This window comes from Tachyglossus aculeatus, chromosome X4, assembly GCF_015852505.1.
Source record: "Tachyglossus aculeatus isolate mTacAcu1 chromosome X4, mTacAcu1.pri, whole genome shotgun sequence".
In the NCBI taxonomy this organism is placed as follows: domain Eukaryota; kingdom Metazoa; phylum Chordata; class Mammalia; order Monotremata; family Tachyglossidae; genus Tachyglossus; species Tachyglossus aculeatus.
This window is the reverse complement of record NC_052098.1, coordinates 9,249,798-9,273,323: the sequence shown is the minus strand read 5'-3', so window position 1 is coordinate 9,273,323 and position 23,526 is coordinate 9,249,798. Positions and strand designations below refer to the sequence as shown.

General features: G+C 45.9%; 1 protein-coding gene across 2 annotated transcripts in view; it reads right to left on the bottom strand.

Moving 5' to 3' along the window:
• CARNMT1 (carnosine N-methyltransferase 1) overlaps positions 1-19,377 on the bottom strand; it is a 30,497-nt gene extending 11,120 nt beyond the window's left edge. Inside the window, exons 1-4 of one of the 2 annotated variants that reach the window (XM_038769992.1) lie at positions 19,141-19,377; positions 11,368-11,563; positions 10,102-10,265; positions 5,471-5,611 (exon numbers count right to left, since the gene is read on the bottom strand). In XM_038769992.1, coding sequence (XP_038625920.1) covers positions 5,471-5,611; positions 10,102-10,265; positions 11,368-11,563; positions 19,141-19,331 — 692 coding nt within the window. In that variant the 5' untranslated portion in view covers positions 19,332-19,377. Of the gene's footprint in view, positions 1-5,470; positions 5,612-10,101; positions 10,266-11,367; positions 11,564-15,922; positions 16,013-19,140 lie in introns of those variants that run through there. The other variant, XM_038769994.1, reaches the window with a different exon arrangement.
• Between the last annotated feature and the right edge of the window lie 4,149 nt (positions 19,378-23,526).

The following is a 23,526-nucleotide window of genomic DNA, read 5'->3' as shown; positions in this document are numbered from 1 at the left end:
ACTTAGTAATAATAATAATTATTATGGTATTTGTTAAGTACGTACCATGTGCTGAGCATTCATTCATTCAATCGTGTTTATTGAGTGCTTACTATGTGCAGGGCGCTGTTCTAAGCACTTGGGTAGATACAAAGTAATCAGGTTGGCCCACATGGGACTCACAATCTTAATCCCCGTTTTCCAGATGAGGAAACTGAGGCACAGAGAAGTTAAGGCCACACAGCAGACAAGTGGCGGAGCCGGGATTAGAACCCATGTCCTCCGACTCCCAAGCCCGGGCTCTTTCCACTGAGCCACGCTGCTCCTCAGCCGTACGGGGCTGCCCGTAAGAAGCTTACAGTTTGCACGGGGAGACAGACATTAAAACAGATTAGCGATGGCTGAAATCCTAGGGTTTACGAATTTTTACGTTAAGTGTTGTGGGACGGGGGTGGGTATCCCAAGTGCTTAAAGGGAACACGGCCAAGATCAGAGTCCATGCAGAAGGGAGGGTGGATAGAGGAAATAAGTTTCAGATTCTCGTTCCTCCGCACTGAGACTGCTACCACCACCTCGGTTCTAGCTCTTGTCACACCAGAGCTAGACTTCTCACTGTTCTCCCTGCACCCAGCATCTCTCCCCTCCAATCAATAGTCTACACTGTTTGCTGCTAGGATCATCATCTTGGTGTTGCTCATCTCACAGCTTCTTTCTCCTCAAACCCCTGCAGGACTTTCCCATTTCAGCGAAGAATCAGACGCGGGGCTGGGAGTCAGAAGGATCTGGGTACTGATCCTGGCTCCGCCACTCGTCTGCTGGGTGACCTCGGGCAAGTCACTTCACTTCTCTGGGCCTCAGTTACTTCATCTGGAAAATCGGGATTAAGACTGTGAGCCCCAAGTGGGACACGGACAGTGTCCAACCTGATTAGCTTATTTACCCCAGTGCATAGTAAAAGTGCCTGGCACACAGTCAGCACGTAACATATACCATGAAAAAAAAAAATCCCTTGAAAATCAGCTTCAAGGCTCTCCACGAACTTCCCCACATTTTACATAACCATTTACGCCAGCTATTCTCCAGTTTACTATATTTGTTCCTCCCACTCTCAACTCTCCCACCTGACCCTTCATCCTCGCTGCTCCACCAGCCTGGAACTCTTTCGTCCCCCTAATCCGACAGACTGCTGCTCTCCTAAATCTACGCAGTGGGTAGAGCCTGGCAGTCAGAAGGTTGTGGGTTCTAATCCCATCTCTGCCACTCGTCTGCTGGGTGACCATGTGTAAGTCCCCTCACTTCTCTGGGCTCAGTTACCTCATCTGTAAAATGGGGATTGAGAATGTGAGCCCCACGTGGGACAGGGACTGTGTCCAACCCAATTTGCCTGTATTCGTCCCAGCGTTTACTACGGTGCCTGGCCCACAGTAAATGCCTAACAAATACCATTATTATTATTATTATTATTATTATTACCACCAAGAAGGCATGCCCAATTCATTCCTAAAACCTAAGTAACACCAACCCTTCAGCCAACTCTAGCACTTATTCATATCCTCACTCAGCACTAATGTATATATGTATAACAGATTGTGCTGGCGACTGATTCTGATCACCTCATTTGTAAATATTTTAGTGCCTGTGTCCCGTTAAGAGTGTATTCAATTAATCAGTCGATGGTGTGTATATATATATATATATATATATATACACCATATACACCATATATATATATATATATATATATGGTATTCATTGAGCACTGTGTGCAGAGCACTGTACTAAGAGCTCAGGAGAGGACAATACAACAGAGTCAGGAGACATGTACCCTGCCCACAGTGAGCTTGCAGTCTAGAGGGGGAGACATATGTCAATATAAATAATTTCTAATATTCATTCAGTCATATTTGTACATATCTATTCTATTTATTTTATTTTGTTAGTATGTTTGGTTTTGTTCTCTGTCTCCCCCTTTTAGACTGTGAGCCCACTGTTGGGTAGGGACTGTCTATATGTTGCCAACTTGCACTTCCCAAGCGTTTAGTACAGTGCTCTGCACACAGTAAGCGCTCAATAAATGATTGATTGATTTAATATATATACATATATATATATATATATTTATAGATATGTCCATAAAGTGCTGTGGGGCTGAGGGTAGGGCGAATACCAAACGCACAGAGATCCCAGATCCAAGGGTAAGCTCCTTATGGTCAGGAAACCGCTCATGCTTCTGTTGTACTTTCCCAAGTGCTTAGTACAGTGCACTGCACCCAGTGGGTGTTCAATAAATTCCTTTACTACTAGTGAATATATTCCAAAACATACGTGGATTCTGCTGAAGACAGTGGAGAGATTGACGATTTGTCAAACAAGGGTACTAAACTGATTAAGCAAACCACGGCAGAATTAGGATGGAATTGTAAGTCACCTTACAAGAGAAAATATTAACACGATTTTTTTAAAAGCACATGTTGGTGACTCCAACCCTAATCTTTAAAAAAGAGAGGAGCATGGCCTACTGCAAAGGGCACAGGCCTGGGAGACAGAGGAGCTGGAATGAGAACACAGCTGTTTGCTGTGTGACTTTGGGCAAGTCACTTCACTTCTCTGTGCCTCAGTTATGTCATCCGTAAAATGGACTGTGAGCCCTGTGTGGGACAGGGACTGTGTGTTCAACCCAATTAGCATGTATCTACTCAAGAACTTAATACAGTGCCTGCATATAGTAAGTGGTTAACAGATACCATTTTAAAAAGTGTAAAAAATGGGTTAAATCTTGAGGACTTTCTAGCACCGCCCCAAGCATTTGAGCGGCTACGCAGAGGTAAGAGATTCTACAAGGTAGCAGCGAGGGTAAGCATTTGGGCAGGTATATAGAGGTAGCAGCAAGTGGGGGACAGCATCATCATTATCATCAATCGTATTTATTGAGCGCTTACTATGTGCAGAGCACTGTACTAAGTGCTTGGGAAGTACAAATTGGCAACATATAGAGACAGTCCCTACCCAACAGTGGGCTCACAGTCTAAAAGGGGGAGACAGAGAACAAAACCAAACCTACTAACAAAATAAAATAAATAGAATAGATATGTGCAAGTAAAATAAGTAGAGTAATAAATATGTACAAACATATATACAGGTGCTGTGGGGAAGGGAAGGAGAGCAGATGGCCTGGGGGGAGGACAGGAGGAGAGGAGGGTTCAGCGAGCAAGAGACAGCAGGAGCAGACACGAGCCATCTGGAGGAGATGCATATGGCACTATCACAGATGGCTGCGACCTTTTTTCTTTAATGCTCTGGCAAACAGGCAGTTTCAAGAATCAGCATCTTAACCTAGCAGAATGTAAAGATGGCTCAGCTCCTGCCAAGGCACTTCAGGAGATGCACCCATTTTTTGGCTACTGGAGTGACTGCAAAGAGTTCAGGTGCCTCATCAGCTGATATTCTCAATATACTCAGGGAGTAGTTTGTTCACCTGGCAGGATGAGGTTATGATTTAAAGCTCCTTTCTGCTTCCCATCAACCGACCCCATCTTCATCATCATCATCATCATCAATCGTATTTATTGAGCGCTATGTGCAGAGCACTGTACTAAGCGCTTGGGAAGTACAAATTGGCAACATATAGAGACAGTCCCTACCCAACAGTGGGCTCTGTGTCTAAAAGGGGAAGACAGAGAACAAAACCAAACGTACTAACAAAATAAAATAAATAGAATAGATATGTACAAGTAAAATAAATAAATAAATAGAGTAATAAATATGTATTCTTATTTTATATTTTATACCCCATATTTTATATATAAAATATATATATATATTTTATACCCCACTATTTTAACCAAACCCACCACTTGCAATTCTGGTTGACCATGACTAAATGGGGAGCATAACAGAAATAAGCAGCAGCACGGTGTAGTGGATCGAGCCCAGGCCTGAGGGTCAGGAGGTCATGGGCTCTAATCCCGGCTCTGCCACTTGTCTGCTGTGTGACCTTGGGCAAGTCACCTTACTTCTCTGGGCTTCAGTTACTTCATCTGTAAAATGGGGATTGAGACTGTGGGCCCCCCGAGGGACAGGGACTGTGTCCAACATGATTTGCTTGTATCCACTCCAGCATTTAGTACAGTGCCTGGCACATAGTGAGCACTTAGCAGATACCACAATTATTAAATAACTGTTACACCTAAATAGAATAACAGGTGTTCTGGTAACTGTAGCGAACAGTTTATAGGAGTACTGTTGTAGGATCGCTAGAGCGTAGATGCTGAAATGTCTTTTTAATCTGGTGGTAAAAAATTGGGAAATCATAAAATTATAGGTGCCTTTCCAGGATTTCTCAATACCTCACTATGTAGCAATGGATCAAGTTTTAACACACTACAGCCTCCTCTTACTGCAACCTAGGGTGGTCCTTCTCTTTCTGGAATTGGGAGCGGTGGCAGCTCTCGGGAAAGAGAAGCAAACAAGAAGCTGGGACGATGGGGCCACAGCTCACTACTTCCCTGACACTGATAATCTTTCTTACTCTCTCCTTAATTAGTTCCCAGAGGCCACAGCAGCTCAATGTATGGGCTGGAAGGTCACTAATGCAGTGTCACCATATTAGCTCATTTGGTCTAGTTGAGGCTACGGTTGTGCGGTTCGAAGAAAACTGAGCCTCCCTGATTCTCTTCCATCCTGCGGGCTTCTCAGTGTTGCGTCAAAGGGCCACAGCAATATCAGAAAAGCGATCAAAAGGGGTTGCTTCTCGGGGAGAATAAACTACACCATCATTATAAACTACACTGTCATTTTCAAATGGGCTAGTGCTGGTGAGCTGGACACCTATTATCTACCCATCACCCCCCATCTACCCACCCTAACGACGATTGTTAGGTGTTCAGGACAAGTGGCAATTTAAACAAGTGTGCTATACCGCTCATGATCGGAAACTTTAAAATGTGACTGGGGTGGACGGATGTTTGGGTTGAAGCCCGGTATCAAAGTGAAGATGCTCGAAGAAAGTAGGAAGTAGATGAAATTAACTGCAAAGAATGCGATTAAATCTCTTGACAAGTGTTAATGCGAAGATGCCCAGTGAGAATTGGGCTCCAACATTTGCAAAACCTTATAAATTAAGATAACACCATGATTTGCATTTATATACAAGTAGGAAGCCAATGCATAATTTTGAATGAATTCATCGCTTTTCAAATGCAAGTCTAATTCTGACTTTTTTTCTTGGATGTAGGCCTAAGACTTGATTTTTAATAAAAGAAACATTCAACGCTACTGCCAATCAAATTAAAGATTACCTTTTTTTTTAAAAGCAGTAATTGTTTAGATTTTTCTCTTTAGGACACACAGTCATTTTTTTATCTGAACAAATTGGGAACAAGGCTAGTTCAAAAAAAATCTAAAGCTTGGATCTTAGAATACAACTGGATTTAAGCAACCTTGGTTGTGACTTCTGAGGTACAGATACAGAAAAAAAACAAATTTTAAATACCTGTTGAGGACAAAGTTAGACGAAAAGAGCATAAAGAAACTCCATTCGTTTCCTTGGCAAGCATAACCTAACATAGCTATTTCCCAGGCCAATCTTCCTAATCCAGCACCAGGAACGAGAATATTTACTTTGGAGGTATCCCTACAATGAAACAAAAATAAGGCAATTATAGCCAACTCTGTTCTGGAAATTAAACAAATTAGCAATATATTTTTTAAAAAATAACTTTATTTATTGCTATTCGGACAATAAATGCATCTGCCTAGAAGAATGATGCCGTAAAAGGTTAACAAGTGAAATCAAGCTGTACTTCACAGGCAAATTCACAAATAGAACACGGTAAACCAAAAATATTGTATGAAATGAGAAACTTATCAAAACATGATTAGCCAAAGATTATTCGCATCGAATAGAAACTTAAATGTTAAAATAGCATCCTTATCTATACATGAAGAACATTTTTTTTTGTAGTTAACAGTAACAACATGTTTAATTTTGTTCGTGGAAAAGACGAATCAAACTTCTGGAAAGTGCTCCGACTTCTTCAAAAACCCTCTATTCTTCTATCATTCAAGCAAGCTTTTACCTTTGAGTCATTAGAAAATCTTCCAACTTGGATTTGAAAATGATATGGGGGGTTCCCTCAAATCTTAGAGATGACTTTTCTAGAATAGTTATCTTGCGAAAAAGGGAGACCAAGTGGCATGTAAACCAATCTGGAAAATGAGCCGGAACAGCCTTCCATTAGCACCTTAAATGTTCAGTGATGAGGCTTGACTATTGACAAGTTTAGATTAAACAACCTGATCTGAGCTTTTAATAGTCTCTCCTACTATACAATAATATGACCCTAAAGAAGAGGCATAGTCATCGACTTCCCGCCCCTGCTACTCACTAGAGCATAATGTTTGTAGATGATGGAATGTCCCAGAAAAAGACAAAAAAATGGCCGAGAAGCGCCAAGGACCCGATTATAGTATGAGTGATTTGCACAGCACCATTCACACTCTCCTCCCTGTCAGACATCTTCCTGCAGGAGCCCAGAGTGCAACAAGCAAGTAGGTAGGCAGGGATGCAGCATGTCACAAAGTACACACAAAGACTTATTGCGAGCAGGACCCATTTACAGCTGAAGTATCCAAAGCATACTGTCAGACGAGAACTACCATTCATAAGAAAGCCCCTTCTCGAACACAAACTTTTCAGATCTACACTCAACTTGTGCACCTAGGGCAAGAAGCCCGGTTTTCTCTGCTTTTCCCAGCTACGTCCCGAATCGTTGCGAGTTGAAAACGTCGGGTTTCAGGAGTAATCAGAAAATCAGTCACCTCCAGCGATGCCAGCAAGGAGCGATTGAGAAAGGGGCTTCACAAGGGTCGTGAATCCAGGAGGCAAAAGTGAACACAACGCTGGGCGCCGCAAACAACAAACATGACAGCACAGCAAAGGGCAGTCTGCATGGGTTCACAGCGTGGTGACAAAATTGGTCTTTCAGGTCGGTCACAGACATCACCACCCCCACCCCCCGACAGACACCCGCTAGCACGCCCAGAGATGTGTAGCATAGAGAAGACAGAGACAACAGCTCTCTCCAAGTCAGGCAGCTTTATTCCCACTCCTTCCCAGCAGATCTCAGCCCGTGACCACTGATTCAAGCACCGAGTGTGGTCGCTTACACAGCCGGGATTTCAACCCATTGGTCCACCCTCAGCCGACGCAGTCAGCTTCCCTTGGCCCTCCCGCGGATGAAGGCCATCATTAGTCTCTGCGCTGTCAATCGGTTTCTGCGGCTTCTCACTGGTGGCTGAGCAGGAAGTTGGCTCCCCTCAGTATCCAAATATACCCGTTCATTACTCTCGGTCCTTCCTCCGGCGCAAAAACTCCACAAGACCTTCTTGGTAACCTCCAAGCCAGCTTCTTGATCTCTGCATCGTGGCCAGATCTGCCATCTTGGAGCCACGTGGCCTGGGACTTGGTGGGGGAAGAGACACCCCCGCCCAAATACCGAAGTGCTGGACCAACGCGGGGAGCTAGGGTTAATCCCATGCCGCAACGGGGAGGGGGCTGGAGGTGTCCTGTGGCGGCAGTGGCTCTGGGATATGCTCTGGGGCTGTGTTCCCGGACAGGTGGTGGGGGACGCACCCTGGCGCCTAAGCATCAGGGTGTGTGTTTGGGGTGGGGCAGGTGGCGAGTGACCGCCGTCCTGGACTGCTGGAACTAGTCTGGCAGCAGAGCCGGACCCCGGGACTGGTGGTGGGGAAGGGGGTGCACATGGGCATGGAGGCACCGGCGCACCGTGAAGGTTCACCGTCACGACAGGCTCCACACACGAGGCCCACCATGGATGGTGGGGGGGAGGGAGAGAAGGGCATCACTGGCTCTGTGATGGAAGTGGCTCAGAGTTCCCCTCTGTGTTACGGACCGCACCTGGAGCCGTGGGGTCGAAAGGGTAGGTGGGGAGAAGAGGAGTGAGGAGGATCGTCGCGGTGGCCTGGGGGCAGCTTGTAGCAGCGGCGGCTCTACGCGTGACCCCCCATGGCAGCACCCAGAGGAAGGAGGGGACTGGTACCAGCTCCGTGGTAAGAGTGGCTTGGAGCTCCTCTCTGCGCCACGGAGCTCACCCTGGGCCGTGGGGACGAAAGGGGATTGGGGGGAGGGGAGAAACGAGGGAGCGAGGACGACCGCTGCGGCAGCCCGGGGGGGTCTTGTGACAACAGCGGCTCCGTGTGCGGAGGAGCCCCGGGGCACCCAGAGGATGGAGGAGGTGGGGGAAGTTGGGCGTCGGCTCCATGGCGCGAGGAAGGCAAGCAGAAGGGGTTGCCATAAGGTGGCCAGGCAGAGGCTGCCTGCAGAGGTAACAACACCCATGGGTGAATTTCACCATCAGTGGCATTGTCTTCAAGCATGAAGAATAACTATGTGTACAAACATAATAAAATTAGAACAGAATGAGAAATCGGAATGCCAAACGTCAAAAACGGCAAAGGGGCTCTGGTGAGAGACTAACCTTGTTAAGTTACTTACGTGGTTACCTCATCATCCCCAGTATTCACTGGGCATCGACGGTGCGTAGAACACCGTACTCGGCGCTTGGGCGCCCACAGTAAAAATAGAAAAGTAGAAAACCCGGCCTCAAACTTCGAGGCAGACTGCTCATTAACCAAAATTCCTAGCACCACCACTGGTGGGGGCAGAGTGCCTCGATTTACCTCAAATCTGGATCCCTGGGGTTGGCAGGAGCCCGATCAGTCTTAGCCATGAGTGATCCAGGTTGGACTGAGGGACAATTTTCCAATTAACCTAAATTACTTTTGAACGTTAAACTGCATTCTTATCTTCTCAAGAGTGAGCAACCCTAGCTTTCATATTATCTGCTCATCAGGAAGCCTACGGGAATCAGCTATAAAGTCTGTAATACACTCATAGAATTTTTTAGATAGTAGGAAAATTCCATTACCAGTCAGAAATATTTTGTGCTCTCATGCCTTGATTCTCAACCATCACCATAGCAAACAGTGAACACTTGAGTTTATACATCAATTATACAATAAGAACAGTGTCAATTATCTTAACAGTGGAGGCTGATCTGATTATAGACTTGGCCAGCAGATGCACTTCACCCAGTCCCTTCTGCAGGCCTACAGATCTCATCCATACCTGTTGTATTTTTAAAGATTTCCAAGAGAGAAAGTTCCACAAACCCCTCTCCATTCTAACCTATTAAAATGGAGAGAGGTGCCAAGAGCTAAAAGGAGTCATGTTCTTACCCCTTCAACCCCATGTCATCCAAATTATTTTTCTACTCTGCCTGGTGAGCCCAACATTTAGACCTTTTGCAGACTTGAAATCTGGTTTGGGGAGGGGTGGGGGGTGCTTCTCCAATTCCTTCAACCTTTCCTCTTTATTTCAGAGTCTCCCTAATTTCACATTATCCTTAAGAATCCTTCAAAATGTACAAGCCAAAGCTATATGCTACTTTAATGGGTTGTTACTTAAAGGAAAAACAGAGCTACCTGGTTTTGTTTGTACGTAATCTACTGTAATTTCTATATCTGACATAATTGTACCTAGTCAGTAATTTTCCACTTTGTGTTTCAATCTGTCTTGCCTTCAAGTTTCCTACAATTACATCTCAACCATCACTGACAAGACATTATCTTTTCCTGTTTTCAAGCCAGCCTGTTATCTAGTTGCAGTCATCTGTGAATTTAATAAAACTGGTATTCTATCTTCCAGAAGAAGTAAAATATCTGCACAGGCCACACGCTCAGAAAACACCACTTGTGTTGCACTGACTCCAGTTTAACCATTAGAACCTACTTCTTGATTACCAAAATACAACCAGTTGTACACACCGTATGGCTTCTAAGCCATTTTTTCCTGGCTTACCTCAGGAGTATTCCTTAATTCAGACATGTGTTTTCAATTATATGTCCAGTTACTCATAATTGAACACTTGTTCAGACCTTGCTAATCGTTCAGTTCACAAACTGAGACAGAACGTGTAATGTACACTGCATCACAGTGGCCTTCATAAACTAATTACGAATACAGAAATGCCCCAGATTCCTGCCACGGCATTATTCAGGCTCAAATAAGTCATACAAGGAATTAAATAAAGCACTACTTACCATCTCTCTTTTGGAAAGTTTCTCAAAATTTCTTTAATGATTGGCTGGTAGCAGGCCTCCCTCTCAGCTTTCCCAGAATCACTCCAGTCTCTTACAAACTGCTTCAACGTAGATTTCAATTTATCCATGTCAAACGTTGACGCTGGCATAATCATTCCATTTCCCTGTTTAAAATATGGGAAATGATCGGTCAAGACATTAACACACGTTTAGGGGGAAAACAAATCACATGATCAGTCTCGATTAAGGTTAAACAGACATGCTAAAAGGGAGCTGTGCAGGCGGTTTAGTGGAGAAAGCACTCGCCTCTCACCTCTAGGATCAGTTTTCAAGTGCAGCTTGAGATCCTAAGTGAAACGAGCTTGGTGGTCTCAGCTCAGTCCTCAATAGATTAAGGTCCATTATCACAAAACCACCTCATAATTGGACAGTCTTTACTCAGGAGAGGACCAGGACTGAGCTGTTACGAAGACCGAATAACCTCTCACCCTAAGAGAGGGAAGTCCCTCCAGGTCATAGTAGAGCATGGAGAAGCTCACACTGGAGCAGCCCAACTGTATCTATCCTGTGGCTACAAAAACAGGACTTCAGGTTCCATCACTGCCGGCCCCTTAAGCTTCATAAGTGCAAGTGTTTGTTTAAAGAAAAAGATGAATATCAATGGATGCGCCATATTGAAAAAGAGAAACTTCAGAGGAATAGTGGGGGGCGTGTCAGTCTCACGGAGCTGAAAACAAAGCAACTACACTAATTAGACATTGAAGTGACTTTTGAACAATGGAGGCGGTGGGGGGGGGGGGGGGGGGGGGAGGAGGACACCAATCACTCAAGGGAAAAAGTTAATGAAAATCACTAAGGGTCAGATTACCATTAGACATCAGCGTGTGTCCCAGTTAGTTTCTAGTACACAAAATGCCAGTCCACGGCTGGACGCAGTAAAAAAAAAAAAAATCTGAAGAGCGGAAATAAACCCAAGTCGTCAACATTATACATTTTTTTTACCAGTTGGCATAATCAGAAGTGTGCTACAAAAAAACTGAAATCCCATTAGACTGTAAGCTCCTAGAGGGCAGGGACCCTTCCTTTCACCCTCCCAAGCACTGTGTGCTCTGCACATAGGAGATGCTTAAAACGCGCTAGTGATGGGCTGAAATACCAAAAGGAAACAGAATGAAGACCTAGAAATAAGGAAAACATCAAAAACCCAAATAACTTGAAAATGAAAATAGCTGTCCATAATAAGAATGGAATTGAACTTTTACATACATCTTCTCCATACTCCTTATTTTCAAACATATGTATGCAGTCATTCACAATGGTCTGGAGAATCCCCTGATTATGATCAATGCATTTCCGAATCTTGTCCAGGTGCAGAAGAAATTGAGGAAGTAGGTTCTGTTGGGTAGCTGGGAGAGATCGAAAATGCCTCTCTGTTCGGTTGACCCGTTCATGCATACTTGTTCTAGAAATACAAAAGAAGAGTTCTCTAGGCACAATAATTCCTGTTTTAAGATTCTTTCTTTTTAAACAACTGTTCAACTGACTTGCAATAGTCTTGGCTCCAAGTCCCAAAATTATCCTCGCATTGCTTTCAAGAATCTACTGCAATTCCTAAATAATTTTTCACATGATTATTTTAGTTTCAACTTCTGCTTCTGAGCAGTTAGCCTGAGATTTTCAGATGCTTGAATTTTTTTATGGTATTTGCTAAGTGCTTACTATGTGTCGGGCACTGTACTAAGCACTGGGGTGGATACCAGGTTGGGCACAGTCCATGTTCCACATGGGGCTCACAGTTTTAATCCCCATTTTACAGATGAGGTAACTGAGGCACACAGAACGTTAAGTGACTCTCCCAATGTCACAGAGCAGACAAGCGGTAGAGCGGGGATCAGAACAGGTCCTCTGATGCCCAAGCCCAGGCTCTTTCCCCTAGATCATGCTGATCATAGCTACAATCGAAAAATGGGCTTAGTGATTTCAGAAATAATGGAAAAGCGATCCTTCTGCCAACAGAAGAGCTAAACAATCAACTTGCTTATGATAGTAATGCTATGGGAAATACCTAAAAGCAACACTTCTGTCATTAGTTTCAGGTTTTAGTGAGTGGGTTTAATCAGCGGAAGGACCAGAGACATAGAAAGGATTACTGAATTCAATACCAAAATTGAATTTAGAAATAGGTCCAACAGCCCTATTCATCTCCCTTTCAGAGGGGAGATTATCCGTAAAGTGTTGATTGCCCGTGATTTCTGCTTGATTGACTGCCTTTTAATAACTATTTAAGTGCCTAGCTTCCCTTCCTGTCTAGTCCCCCTTTATTAGTATTAATAATAATAATAATAATAATAGTGTTTGTTAAACGCCTACTATGTACGAGGCATTGTTCTAAGCGCTGGGGTAGATACAAGATAATCGGGCTGGACGCAGTCCCTGTCCGACATGGTGCTCATAGTCTTCACGCACTTTTACAGCTGAGGTAACTGGGGTACAGAGAAGTGAAGTGACTTGCCCGAGGTCGAACAGCAGACAAGTGGCGGAGCCGGGATTAAAATCCAGGTTCTTTCCGACTCAAGCCTGGGCTCTATCCTCTAGGCCACGCTGCTTTCCTTCCCAATCCCCTAAGCACTCCCTCCATCGATGTATTTGAAGTAAGCAAGAAGCAAATTTCCTGTCACCCATCCAGGTTCTCTTCACTTCCCTCCCAATCTCTATTTCCAAAGTAAGATGAAGAGGAAGGAGGAAGGGAGGAGGTTGCCCTCCATTTCTTCAGAACTGGGGCAGGGGATAGTTTAGGGAGTAGAGTAGAGAGTGAGTCAGGGTGAATAGGCCCCATTGTCTTTGCAACTCAGCAGCCAGGAGAATTCAGAGAATGAATCTGGGGGTTGGAAGAGCCAATCTTCCTTAAACTCTCCAGCCCTGCCTCAACCTGTGGTTACAGCAACACTCTGCATGTCTCGGTTTGGGGCCTCCAGCGATGATCTCCAACTTGCACTGGAGGTGAAGAAGGCTTTTTAAAATGCTTGACTTATGGTTTGTGAGGACATGGGGAGATGAAGGATTTTTTTTAAATACCTGTGATCCTGCATGACCCTGAATTGTGGGTATGCCCAGTACCAGGCTGTGACAACGGGACTGCATCCTGTCCTGGCATCGTGTGTCTTTCCCCTCGTCCTTCCCAGACCCTGAACATGGAGGCATGCAGGGTCCCCAGGACTTGGGGGCTAGTACGGTGGAAGTGGCAAGGGGACATCGGAGGGAGAACTATTTCTGTCCCCGGTGATACTTTTTTATTTTCTGCCCCTTCCTCCTGCTTCGCCTTCCGGGAAAGCAGAGTGGCTCAGTGGAAAGAACTCGGGCTTGGGAGTCAGAGGTCATGGGTTCTAATCCCAACTCCGCCACTTCATCATCAATCGCATTTATTGAGCGCTTACTATGTGCAGAGCACTGTACTAAGCGCTTGGGAAGTACAAATTGGCAACATATAGAGACAGTCCCTACCCAACAGTGGGCTCACAGTCTAAAAGGGGGAGACAGAGAACAAAACCAAACATACTAACAAAATAAAATAGAATAGATATGTACAAATAAAATAAATAAATAGAGTAATAAATATGTACAAACATATATATATATATATATATATTATATATAGTATGTACAGTATATACAGTATGCCACTTGTCAGCTGTGTGACTTTGGGCAAATCACTTCACTTCTCTATGCCTCAGTTACCTCATTTGTAAAATGGGGATTAAGACTGTGAGCCCCATGTGGGACAACCTGATCACCTGGTATCCCCCCAGTGCTTAGAACAGTGCTTTGCACACAGTAAGCGCTTAACAAATACCATTATTATTATTATTTCTCTATCAGAGTCCATTAGGAAAACTCTATGGAAGAAAGCTCTCCTCTAAGTGTCAATCACATACAAAAGTCCAGCCGGTCAAACAAAGGAAAATTAGGTGGCTGCAATGATGGTACCACAAAACAACAATTTACCTGAGGTGGAACTTTAGAAATATCAGGTGATTAAGCTAGGTATAGTTATGCTTGCATAAATAGTGCCTGCTGTATTCCCAAGCAACTTTCAAGTCCCAAATCCCTTCCATGGGCTTTAAAATATGGATGCATGATAAACCGCATTTGACAAACTGATGTGGGGACCCAGCAGAATGAGGAAGGAAGGCAGACACTGGGATCAAGCCAAGAATGGAACCTAAATTTTTTGTTGTTTTGATGGTGCCAGTTAATCTGACTCCAAAATAAACAAGTTTATTTTTGAAAATCTAAAAAGTCCAATTAAAAAGAATGAAAACATGGGATCAAAAGAGCAGATGTGTTTAAGTCACCCTTCCTTCTCTCCCTACTCAATGGGAGGTTATCACTTTCTGCCACAGCAGCTGGACACAAATTTTACTTGTTAGCAACAATGAACCTTCATTATTAACATATAATATAATGATGATTGCATTTGTTAAGCACTTACTATGTGCAAAGCACTGTTCTAAGCACTGGGTCTGAGACCAAATATACCAACTTGATGGGGCCTCGATGACTGCCACTCACGACTTTCTGAGATGGACTCCTAGCCGCCTTCACCCAAAGCCTCCCTGACAAGGCCTGAGCGTTTTCGACTATCTGACAAGGCCCCAAAATGCTGCCTTTCTGCCTGTTCAATCACTCATATTTATTGAGCACTTATTGTGTGCAGAGCACTGTGCTAAGCATTTGGGAGAAAACGCTAAAGCAGGGTTGGCAGACAGTCTCTGCCCACAAGGAGCTTACAGTCTAGAGGGGGAGCCAATATTAAAGGCGATGCAGAAGGGAGTAGGGAAAATGAGGGCTGATATGGGGAAAGCCTCTTAGAGGAGAAGTAACTGTAATAAAACTTTGAAGGTGGAGAGAGTGGTGGTCTGTCCTATATGAAGAAGGAGGGCATTCCAGGCCAGAGGCAGGACGGGGGGGCAAGAGGTCGGCGGAGAGATAGAGGAGAGAGGTACAGTGAGTAGGCTGGTAGTACAGGAGCGAACATGCTGGGTTGTAGTAGGAAATCGGTGGGGTAAAATAGGTGGGGGTGGGATGATTGAGTGCTTTAAAGCCGACGATTAGGAAGTGGGTGGGCAATCACTGTTGGTTCTTGAGGAGTGGGGCAACATGGACCGAACTTTTTTTGTAGAAAAATGATCCGGGCAGCAGAGTGAAGTATGTTACTGGAGTGGGGAAGAGATGGGAGGCAGGGAGGTCAGCAAGGCATGTCAAGGTCTTTGAAACCTGTCCCCTCCCAGGCCCAAATCCCTGTCCCCCATTTGCCCCCACACTCAAAATGAAAGGTTGGCCCTGATGTCTGAGCTCAGTTTTGAAGCAGGTCACCAATGCACGGGAAAGGAGTGCCTTTGAATGCAGTTCATTTCGTCAAAAGGAGTAACGTTGGCAGGGGGCTAGAAGATGATATAAAACGTCCATTAGAAAGACTGCGGGCTCCTAAAGGGCAGGACTGCATCTTTTAGTTCTATTGCTTCTTCTCCAGCTGCCAAGTACAAGTACAGTGCTCTCCCCCATTGCCGTGTAAGTCCTTGTGGAGGGGGAACAGACATCTAACTTCATTATTCTGTACTCCCCTGAGTGCTTAGTACAGTGCGCTGTACCAAGTGGGCCCTCAACAAATAGTAACACTTCAAGTACTCATCACAGTTGGTGGTCTGAGTGTTTAATGATAATGAAACATCAGTGCCCGAGTGAAAAGCTACAGCAAATTAATATTTAACATGAGCTAACGTTAAATAGAACTTCTGTGGTGTTTTACCAAAAACATTCATACTTTGCAGTTTTTTGGCCAGATTTTTCTATCATCTGCATTCATTCCGATACGCTCAGTTCATTTTAAGGCTTGCGGCTTCCATGACATGCGCTTCTTTGTACCACCGCCGCATATCAGCAGTTCTGCTTCCTAAACTTCGAGCCTATGGCCACCGTGCTAATTATTTCCAGCTTGTAGTTACATATCCTTTCTAAAATTACCAGCCGTATAACAACAACGCTAGAAGAATCGTTGGGATAACCCCTTGCGAGCATGCAGAATGGAACTTCTGATCAGCGAAACATTCTCTCAAGAGTTCTCTACAGGTAACGCTTCCGAACTGTACAGGGGCTGAAAGGCGCACGCTCTGAATTCCAGTTCAAATGATTTGATGGCACAAGAAAAAGGCTGGTCAGCCATGAAAACCACCACCTATCTGAATAATGATGACCGTTTGGTCCAAACATCACCAAGGGAAGGCTTTGATGCTCCATCGGCCTCAGAGTGAGGCAAAACTATGCCCCCCCCCCCCAAACCCCTTAGAAGTAGCCAAGAGTGTGAGAAGGATTGAAGGGGGTGGGGGGCCTAAAAGGGGTTTTCTGCCTGAAAGTGACAGAAAGGTGAGAGGTGACGGCAAAGGCCGCGGGGAGGAGGGGAGAGACCGAAAAGGGTGCCGTTGGTCGCTGCAAGATCAACCCCTCCGGTCCAACTATTTGGGGGCAGAGGGAAGAAATCCATCCAAACCCGTTATAGCCTTTGACAAAAACTAAGCCCCTATTATAAGGCGGCTATCGCCATTCTCTGGAGGCCTCCCCAGACTGAGCCCCCTCCTTCCTCTCCCCACAGCACCTGTATATATGTACATATGTTTGTACATATTTATTACTCTATTTTACTTGTACATATCTATTCTATTTATTTTATTTTGTTAATATGTTTGGTTTTGTTCTGTCTCCCCCTTCTAGACTGTGAGCCCACTGCTGGGTAGGGACTGTCTCTATATGTTACCAACTTGGACTTCCCAAGCGCTTAGTACAGTGCTCTGCACACAGTGAGCGCTCAATAAATACGATTGATTGATTGACGAACGTTTCATCATTACCACGGCACAGGCGCCCGAGGCCTGCACAAAAGCTGTCCCCCCTCAAAAAAAAAAAAAAACAAAGAAAAAAACCAATCAAAATTCGAAGACAGGAGGGGGCAGGGAAAATCTCCATTGGATTCGGTGGGCGGAGAAGACGAGAGTTGAAAAGCCGACAACACCCTGATCGCCCCGGGGTCCCGGGGAAGGGGGAGGCGCGCGCACGCCTGCATGTATGTGTGGGTGTGCATATGTGTGCGTGTGCATATGTGTGCGCGTGTGTGTGTCAGTTGGGCAGGAGGAGTTGAGCTAGGCGCGCGGGTGTGGTGCCGGTCCGGCCCCCCCGTCCGTCCCTCAATCAATCGTATTTATTGAGCGCTTGCTGTGTGCAGAGCACTGTACTAAGCACTTAAGCTCAGTGGGACAACCTGACGGCCTTGTATCTCCCCCGGCGCTTACAACAGTGGTTGGCACATAGTAAGCGCTTACCAAATACCATCATCATCATGGATGATGTATATATGTTTGTACATATTACTTTATTTATCTTGTACATATCTATTCCAGGAGGCCTTCCCAGACTGAGCCCCTTCCTTCCTCTCCCCCTCTCCATCCCATCTTACCTCCTTCCCTTCCCCACAGCACCTGTATATATGTTTGTACATATTTATTACTCTATTTATTTCACCTGTCCATATCTATCCTATTTATTTTATTAGTATGTTTGGTTTTGTTCTCTGTCTCCCCCTTCTAGACCGTGAGCCCGCTGTTGGGTGGGGACTGTGTGTGTTGCCGACCTATTCCAGGAGGCCTTCCCAGACTGAGCCCCTTCCTTCCTCTCCCCCTGGTCCCCCTCTCCACCCCCCCCATCTTACCTCCCCTTCCCCACAGCACCTGTATATATGTATATATGTCTGTACAAATTTATTACTCTATTTATTTTACCTGTCCATATCTATCCTATTTATTTTATTAGTATGTTTGGTTTTGTTCTCTGTCTCCCCCTTCTAGACCGTGAGCCCGCTGTTGGGTGGGGACTGTATGCGTTGCCGACCTATTCCAGGAGGCCTTCCCAGACTGAGCCCCTTCCTACCTCTCCCCCTCGTCCCCCTCTCCACCCCCCCATCTTACCTCCCCTTCCCCACAGCACCTGTATATATGTATATATGTCTGTACATATTTATTACTCTATTTATTTCACCTGTCCATATCTATCCTATTTATTTTATTAGTATGTTTGGTTTTGTTCTCTGTCTCCCCCTTCTAGACCGTGAGCCCGCTGTTGGGTGGGGACTGTGTGTGTTGCCGACCTATTCCAGGAGGCCTTCCCAGACTGAGCCCCTTCCTACCTCTCCCCCTCGTCCCCCTCTCCACCCCCCCATCTTACCTCCCCTTCCCCACAGCACCTGTATATATGTATATATGTCTGTACAAATTTATTATTCTATTTATTTTACCTGTCCATATCTATCCTATTTATTTTATTAGTATGTTTGGTTTTGTTCTCTGTCTCCCCCTTCTAGACCGTGAGCCCGCTGTTGGGTGGGGACTGTATGCGTTGCCGACCTATTCCAGGAGGCCTTCCCAGACTGAGCCCCTTCCTTCCTCTCCCCCTCGTCCCCCTCTCCACCCCCCCATCTTACCTCCCCTTCCCCACAGCACCTGTATATATGTATATATGTCTGTACAAATTTATTACTCTATTTTACCTGCACATATCTATCCTATTTATTTTATCAGTATGTTTGGTTTTGTTCTCTGTCTCCCCCTTCTAGACCGTGAGCCCGCTGTTGGGTGGGGACTGTGTGTGTTGCCGACCTACTCCAGGAGGCCTTCCCAGACTGAGCCCTTTCCTTCCTCTCCCCCTCTCCATCCCCCCATCTTACCTCCTTCCCCTCCCCACAGCACCTGTATATATTTGTACATATTTATTACTCTAATCCGTACATATCTATCCTATTTATTTTATTAGTATGGTTTTGTTCTCTGTCTCCCCCTTCTAGACCGTGGGCCCGCTGTTGGGTAGGGACTGTCTCTACATGTTGCCAACTTGGACTTCCCAAGCGCCTAGGCCGGTGCTCTGCACACAGTAAGCGCTCGATAAATACGATTGATTGATTGATTGATTGATTGATTGAAGTCCCTCCGCCCCTCCTACCCGTAGTAGCGGAAGGCGTTGATGATCTTCCAGAAATGCTCCCGCTCCAGTCGTTCCTCCTCCTCCTCCGGACTACTGCGCGGAACGGCCGGGGCCGGGCCCCGTCGCCCGGCCGAAAACGGCACCTCCACGCCGTCGCAGCCCTCGGGCGGGGCGGCGGCGGCTGCGGCCGCACAAAGTCCCCGATGCATCGGCCCAGCCGTGCCCGAGCCCCCCGGCAGAACCGGCTCGCTTCTCCCGCCGACGGGGCACCGGGGCTTCCGCGAGCCGGAGCACGCGGTGCACATGCCCCCGGGCGCGCCTCCCTCCCCTCTCCCCTCCTCCTCCTCCTCCGCCCCCGCCCCGAAGCGGCGAGGGCGGCCGCTCCTTGGCAGCGCGCATGCGCGCTCCGGACCTCGCGCCGCCGTCTGGCGTCACCATGACGACACCTAGCTGGGAGAGGCGAAGGGCGCAGGCGCGGCTTGGGGATAATCATCATCATTATCAATCGTATTTATTGAGCGCTTACTATCAATCAATCAATCAATCAATCGTATTTATTGAGCGCTTACTATGTGCAGAGCACTGTACTGAGCGCTTGGGAAGTACAAATTGGCATCACATAGAGACAGTCCCTACCCAACAGTGGGCTCACAGTCTAAAAGGGGGAGACAGAGAACTGAACCAAACATACCAACAAAATGAAATAAGTAGGATAGAAATGTACAAGTAAAATAAATAAATAAATAAATAAATGGAGTAATAAATATGTACAACCATATATACATATATATAGGTGCTGTGGGGAAGGGAAGGAGGTAAGACGGGGGGATGGAGAGGGGGACGAGGGGGAGAGGAAAGAAGGGGCTCAGTCTGGGAAGGCCTCCTGGAGGAGGTGAGCTCTCAGCAGGGCCTTGAAGGGAGGAAGAGAGCTAGCTTGGCGGATGGGCAGAGGGAGGGCATTCCAGGCCAGGGGGATGACGTGGGCCGGGGGTCGATGGCGGGACAGGCGAGAGCGAGGTACAGTGAGGAGATTAGTGGTGGCAGAGCACTGTACTGAGCGCTTGGGAAGTCCAAGTTGGCAACACATAGAGACGGTCCCTACCCAACAGTGGGCTCACAGTCTAAAAGGGGGAGACAGAGAACAAAACCATCATCATCATCATCAATCGTATTTATTGAGCGCTTACTGTGTGCAGAGCACTGTACTGAGCGCTTGGGAAGTACAAGTTGGCAACACATAGAGACGGTCCCTACCCGACAGTGGGCTCACAGTCTAAAAGGGGGAGACAGAGAACAAAACCATCATCATCATCAATCGTATTTACTGAGCGCTTACTGTGTGCAGAGCACTGTACTGAGCGCTTGGGAAGTACAAATTGGCAACACATAGAGACGGTCCCTACCCGACAGTGGGCTCACAGTCTAACAGGGGGAGACAGAGAACAAAACCATCATCATCATCAATCGTATTTACTGAGCGCTTACTGTGTGCAGAGCACTGTACTGAGCGCTTGGGAAGTACAAGTTGGCAACACATAGAGACGGTCCCTCCCCAACAGTGGGCTCACAGTCTAAAAGGGGGAGACGGAGAACAAAGCCGAACATACTAACAAAATAAAATAAATAGAATAGATAGGTACAAATAAAATAAATAAATAAATAGAGTAAGAAATATGTGCAACCATATATACATATATACACATATAAAACCAAACATACTAACAAAATAAAATAAATAGAATAGATATGTACAAATAAAATAAAACAAACAAAATAGAGTAATAACTATGTATATATAATAATAATAATAATAATAATAATGATGATGGCATTTGTTAAGCGCTTACTATGTGCAAAGCACTGTTCTGAGCGCTGTGGGGGGGGGATACAAGGTCATCAAGTTACCCCACGTGGGGCTCACAGTCTTAAATCCCCGTTTTACAGATGAGGTAACTGAGGCTCAGAGAAGTTAAGGGACTTGCCCAGGGTCACACTGCAGACATGTGGTGGAGCCAGGATTCGAACCCATGACCTCTGACTCCAAAGCCCAGGCTCTTTCCACTGAGGGATGGCCTCCAATAGGGCGACCGAGGGTCGGAAGCGTCGTGATACCCGGAGGAGGGGGCGGCCGACCGGGTGGGAAAATAATAATAATAATAATATTTGTTAAGTGCTTACTACGTGCAAAGCACTGTCCTAAGCGCTGCGGAGGTTCCAAGGTGATCAGCCCCTTCCTTCCTCTCCCCCTCGTCCCCCTCTCCATCCCCCCCATCTTACCTCCTTCCCTTCCCCACAGCACCTGTATATACATATATATGTTTGTACATATTTATTACTCTATTTTACTTGTACATATCTATTCTATTTATTGGATTTTGTTAGTATGTTTGGTTTTGTTCTCTGTCTCCCCCTTTTAGACTGTGAGCCCACTGTTGGGTAGGGACTGTCTCTGTATGTTGCCAATTTGTACTTCCCAAGCGCTTAGTACAGTGCTCTGCACATAGTAAGTGCTCAATAAATACGATTGATGATGATCAGGTTGTCCCATGGTGGGGCTCACAGTTTCAATCCCCATTTTACAGATGAGGTCACTGAGGCCCAGAGAAGCTGAGCGACTTGCCCAAAGCCACACAGCTGACAGTTGGCGGATTTGAACCCATCATGTCTGACTCCGAAGCCCGGGCTCATACCACTGAACCCCTTTTAGACTGTGAGCCCACTGCGGGGTAGGGATTGTATGTGTTGCCAGCTTGTGCTTCCCAAGCGCTTAGTACAGTGCTCTGCACACAGTAAGCGCTCAATAAATACGATTGATGATGATGATGATGATGGGCCACGCTGCTTCTGAGCCAGGCAGGGCGGGCAGAGGACAGAAGCGACGTTGATAGAGTCACAGTAAGAGAAGGGTAGAAGCAGCGTGGCTCTCTGGAAAGAGCCCGGGCTTTGGAGTCCGGAGGTCACGGGTTCAAATCCTATTCCGCCACTTAGCCGGGTGACCTTGGCTAAGTCGCTTCACTTCTCTGGGCCTCAGGTGCCTCATCTGGAAAACGGGGATGAAGACTGTGAGCCCCCCGGGGGACCACCCGATCACCTCGTAACCTCCCCAGTGCTTAGAACAGTGCTCTGCACATAGTAAGCGCTTAATAAATGCCATTGTTATTATTATTATTATTATCATCTAATGAAAGGGTGAGCAGACGTTTATGTGTTAATACCGATGGCACGACAACTCTCTTTTTGCCTACTCTCAACTACCTGCTCAACAGGAAAATACTGAGAGGAGGAGTGCCTTGGGTTAATTATTACATCTACACTATAAATGCAACAAATAAAACCATTGCAAACATCCCTTGTATACTTAATGCAGGTTTGGGTTCTGTTTGCTTTACTTGTTCCTTCCTCATAAAACCCTGGGCGGAAGCTTCTTTAAAGAGGGAAAAGAGGGCTCATTGGATTTGTTTTTCTAAAGGGGACTGACCCATCAATTTGCTACCTCATTCTCTGGGCAATATATAATAATGGCTCTAGACTGCAGAGGCAAACCTAATGGCAGGTTGGAAACATTTCATGCATCTAGGATCCTTCTCCAGCTAATGTTAGGTGTCTCTGACACAGAAGCAACATGGCCCAGAAACATTACAGGTCTCGGAGTCGGGAAACCTGTGTTCTAATCCCACCTCTACCACTTGCCAGCTGTGTGACCTGGGGCAAGTCACCTAACTTCTCTGTGCCTCATTTTCCTTATCAGTAAAATGGGCATTAAATACCTGTTCTCCCTCCCACTTAGACTGTGAGCCCCATGTGGGACAAGGACTGTGTCTGACCTGACTGTATTGCTTAATTCAGTGCTTGGTACATAGTAAGTGTTTAACAAATACCACAATTATTATTATTATTATTGTTGTCTAATTCTGCTGGGTAGATCTCCAAAGCATTTTGATTGAATGTGTGCATTTAAGATAGTGGCAAGAGCCCGGGCTTGGGAGACAGAGGACATGGGTTCTAATCCCACCTCCGCCACTTGTCTGCTGTGTGACCTTGGGCAAACTACTTCACTTCTCTGGGGCTCAGTTACCTCATCTGTAAAATGGAGATGAAGACTGTGAGCCCCACGTGGGCCAACCTGATGACCTTGTATCTACCTTAGTGCTTAGAACAGTGCTTGGCACATGGTAAGCGCTTAACAAATACCATCATCATTATTATGTGTGAGACTGCAATCGATCAATCAGTTGTATTTATTGTGTGCAGAGCTTGGGAGAGTACAAAGCAGTAAAATGACACAATCCCTGCCCTCAAGGAGCTTACGGTGTAGCAGGAGTTTACACTGCAACCTCAAACATGCCTCCTGATTGGTCTAGGAGTCTACCCAGCTGCCCCTTCACTTCTCTGTGCCTCAGTTAC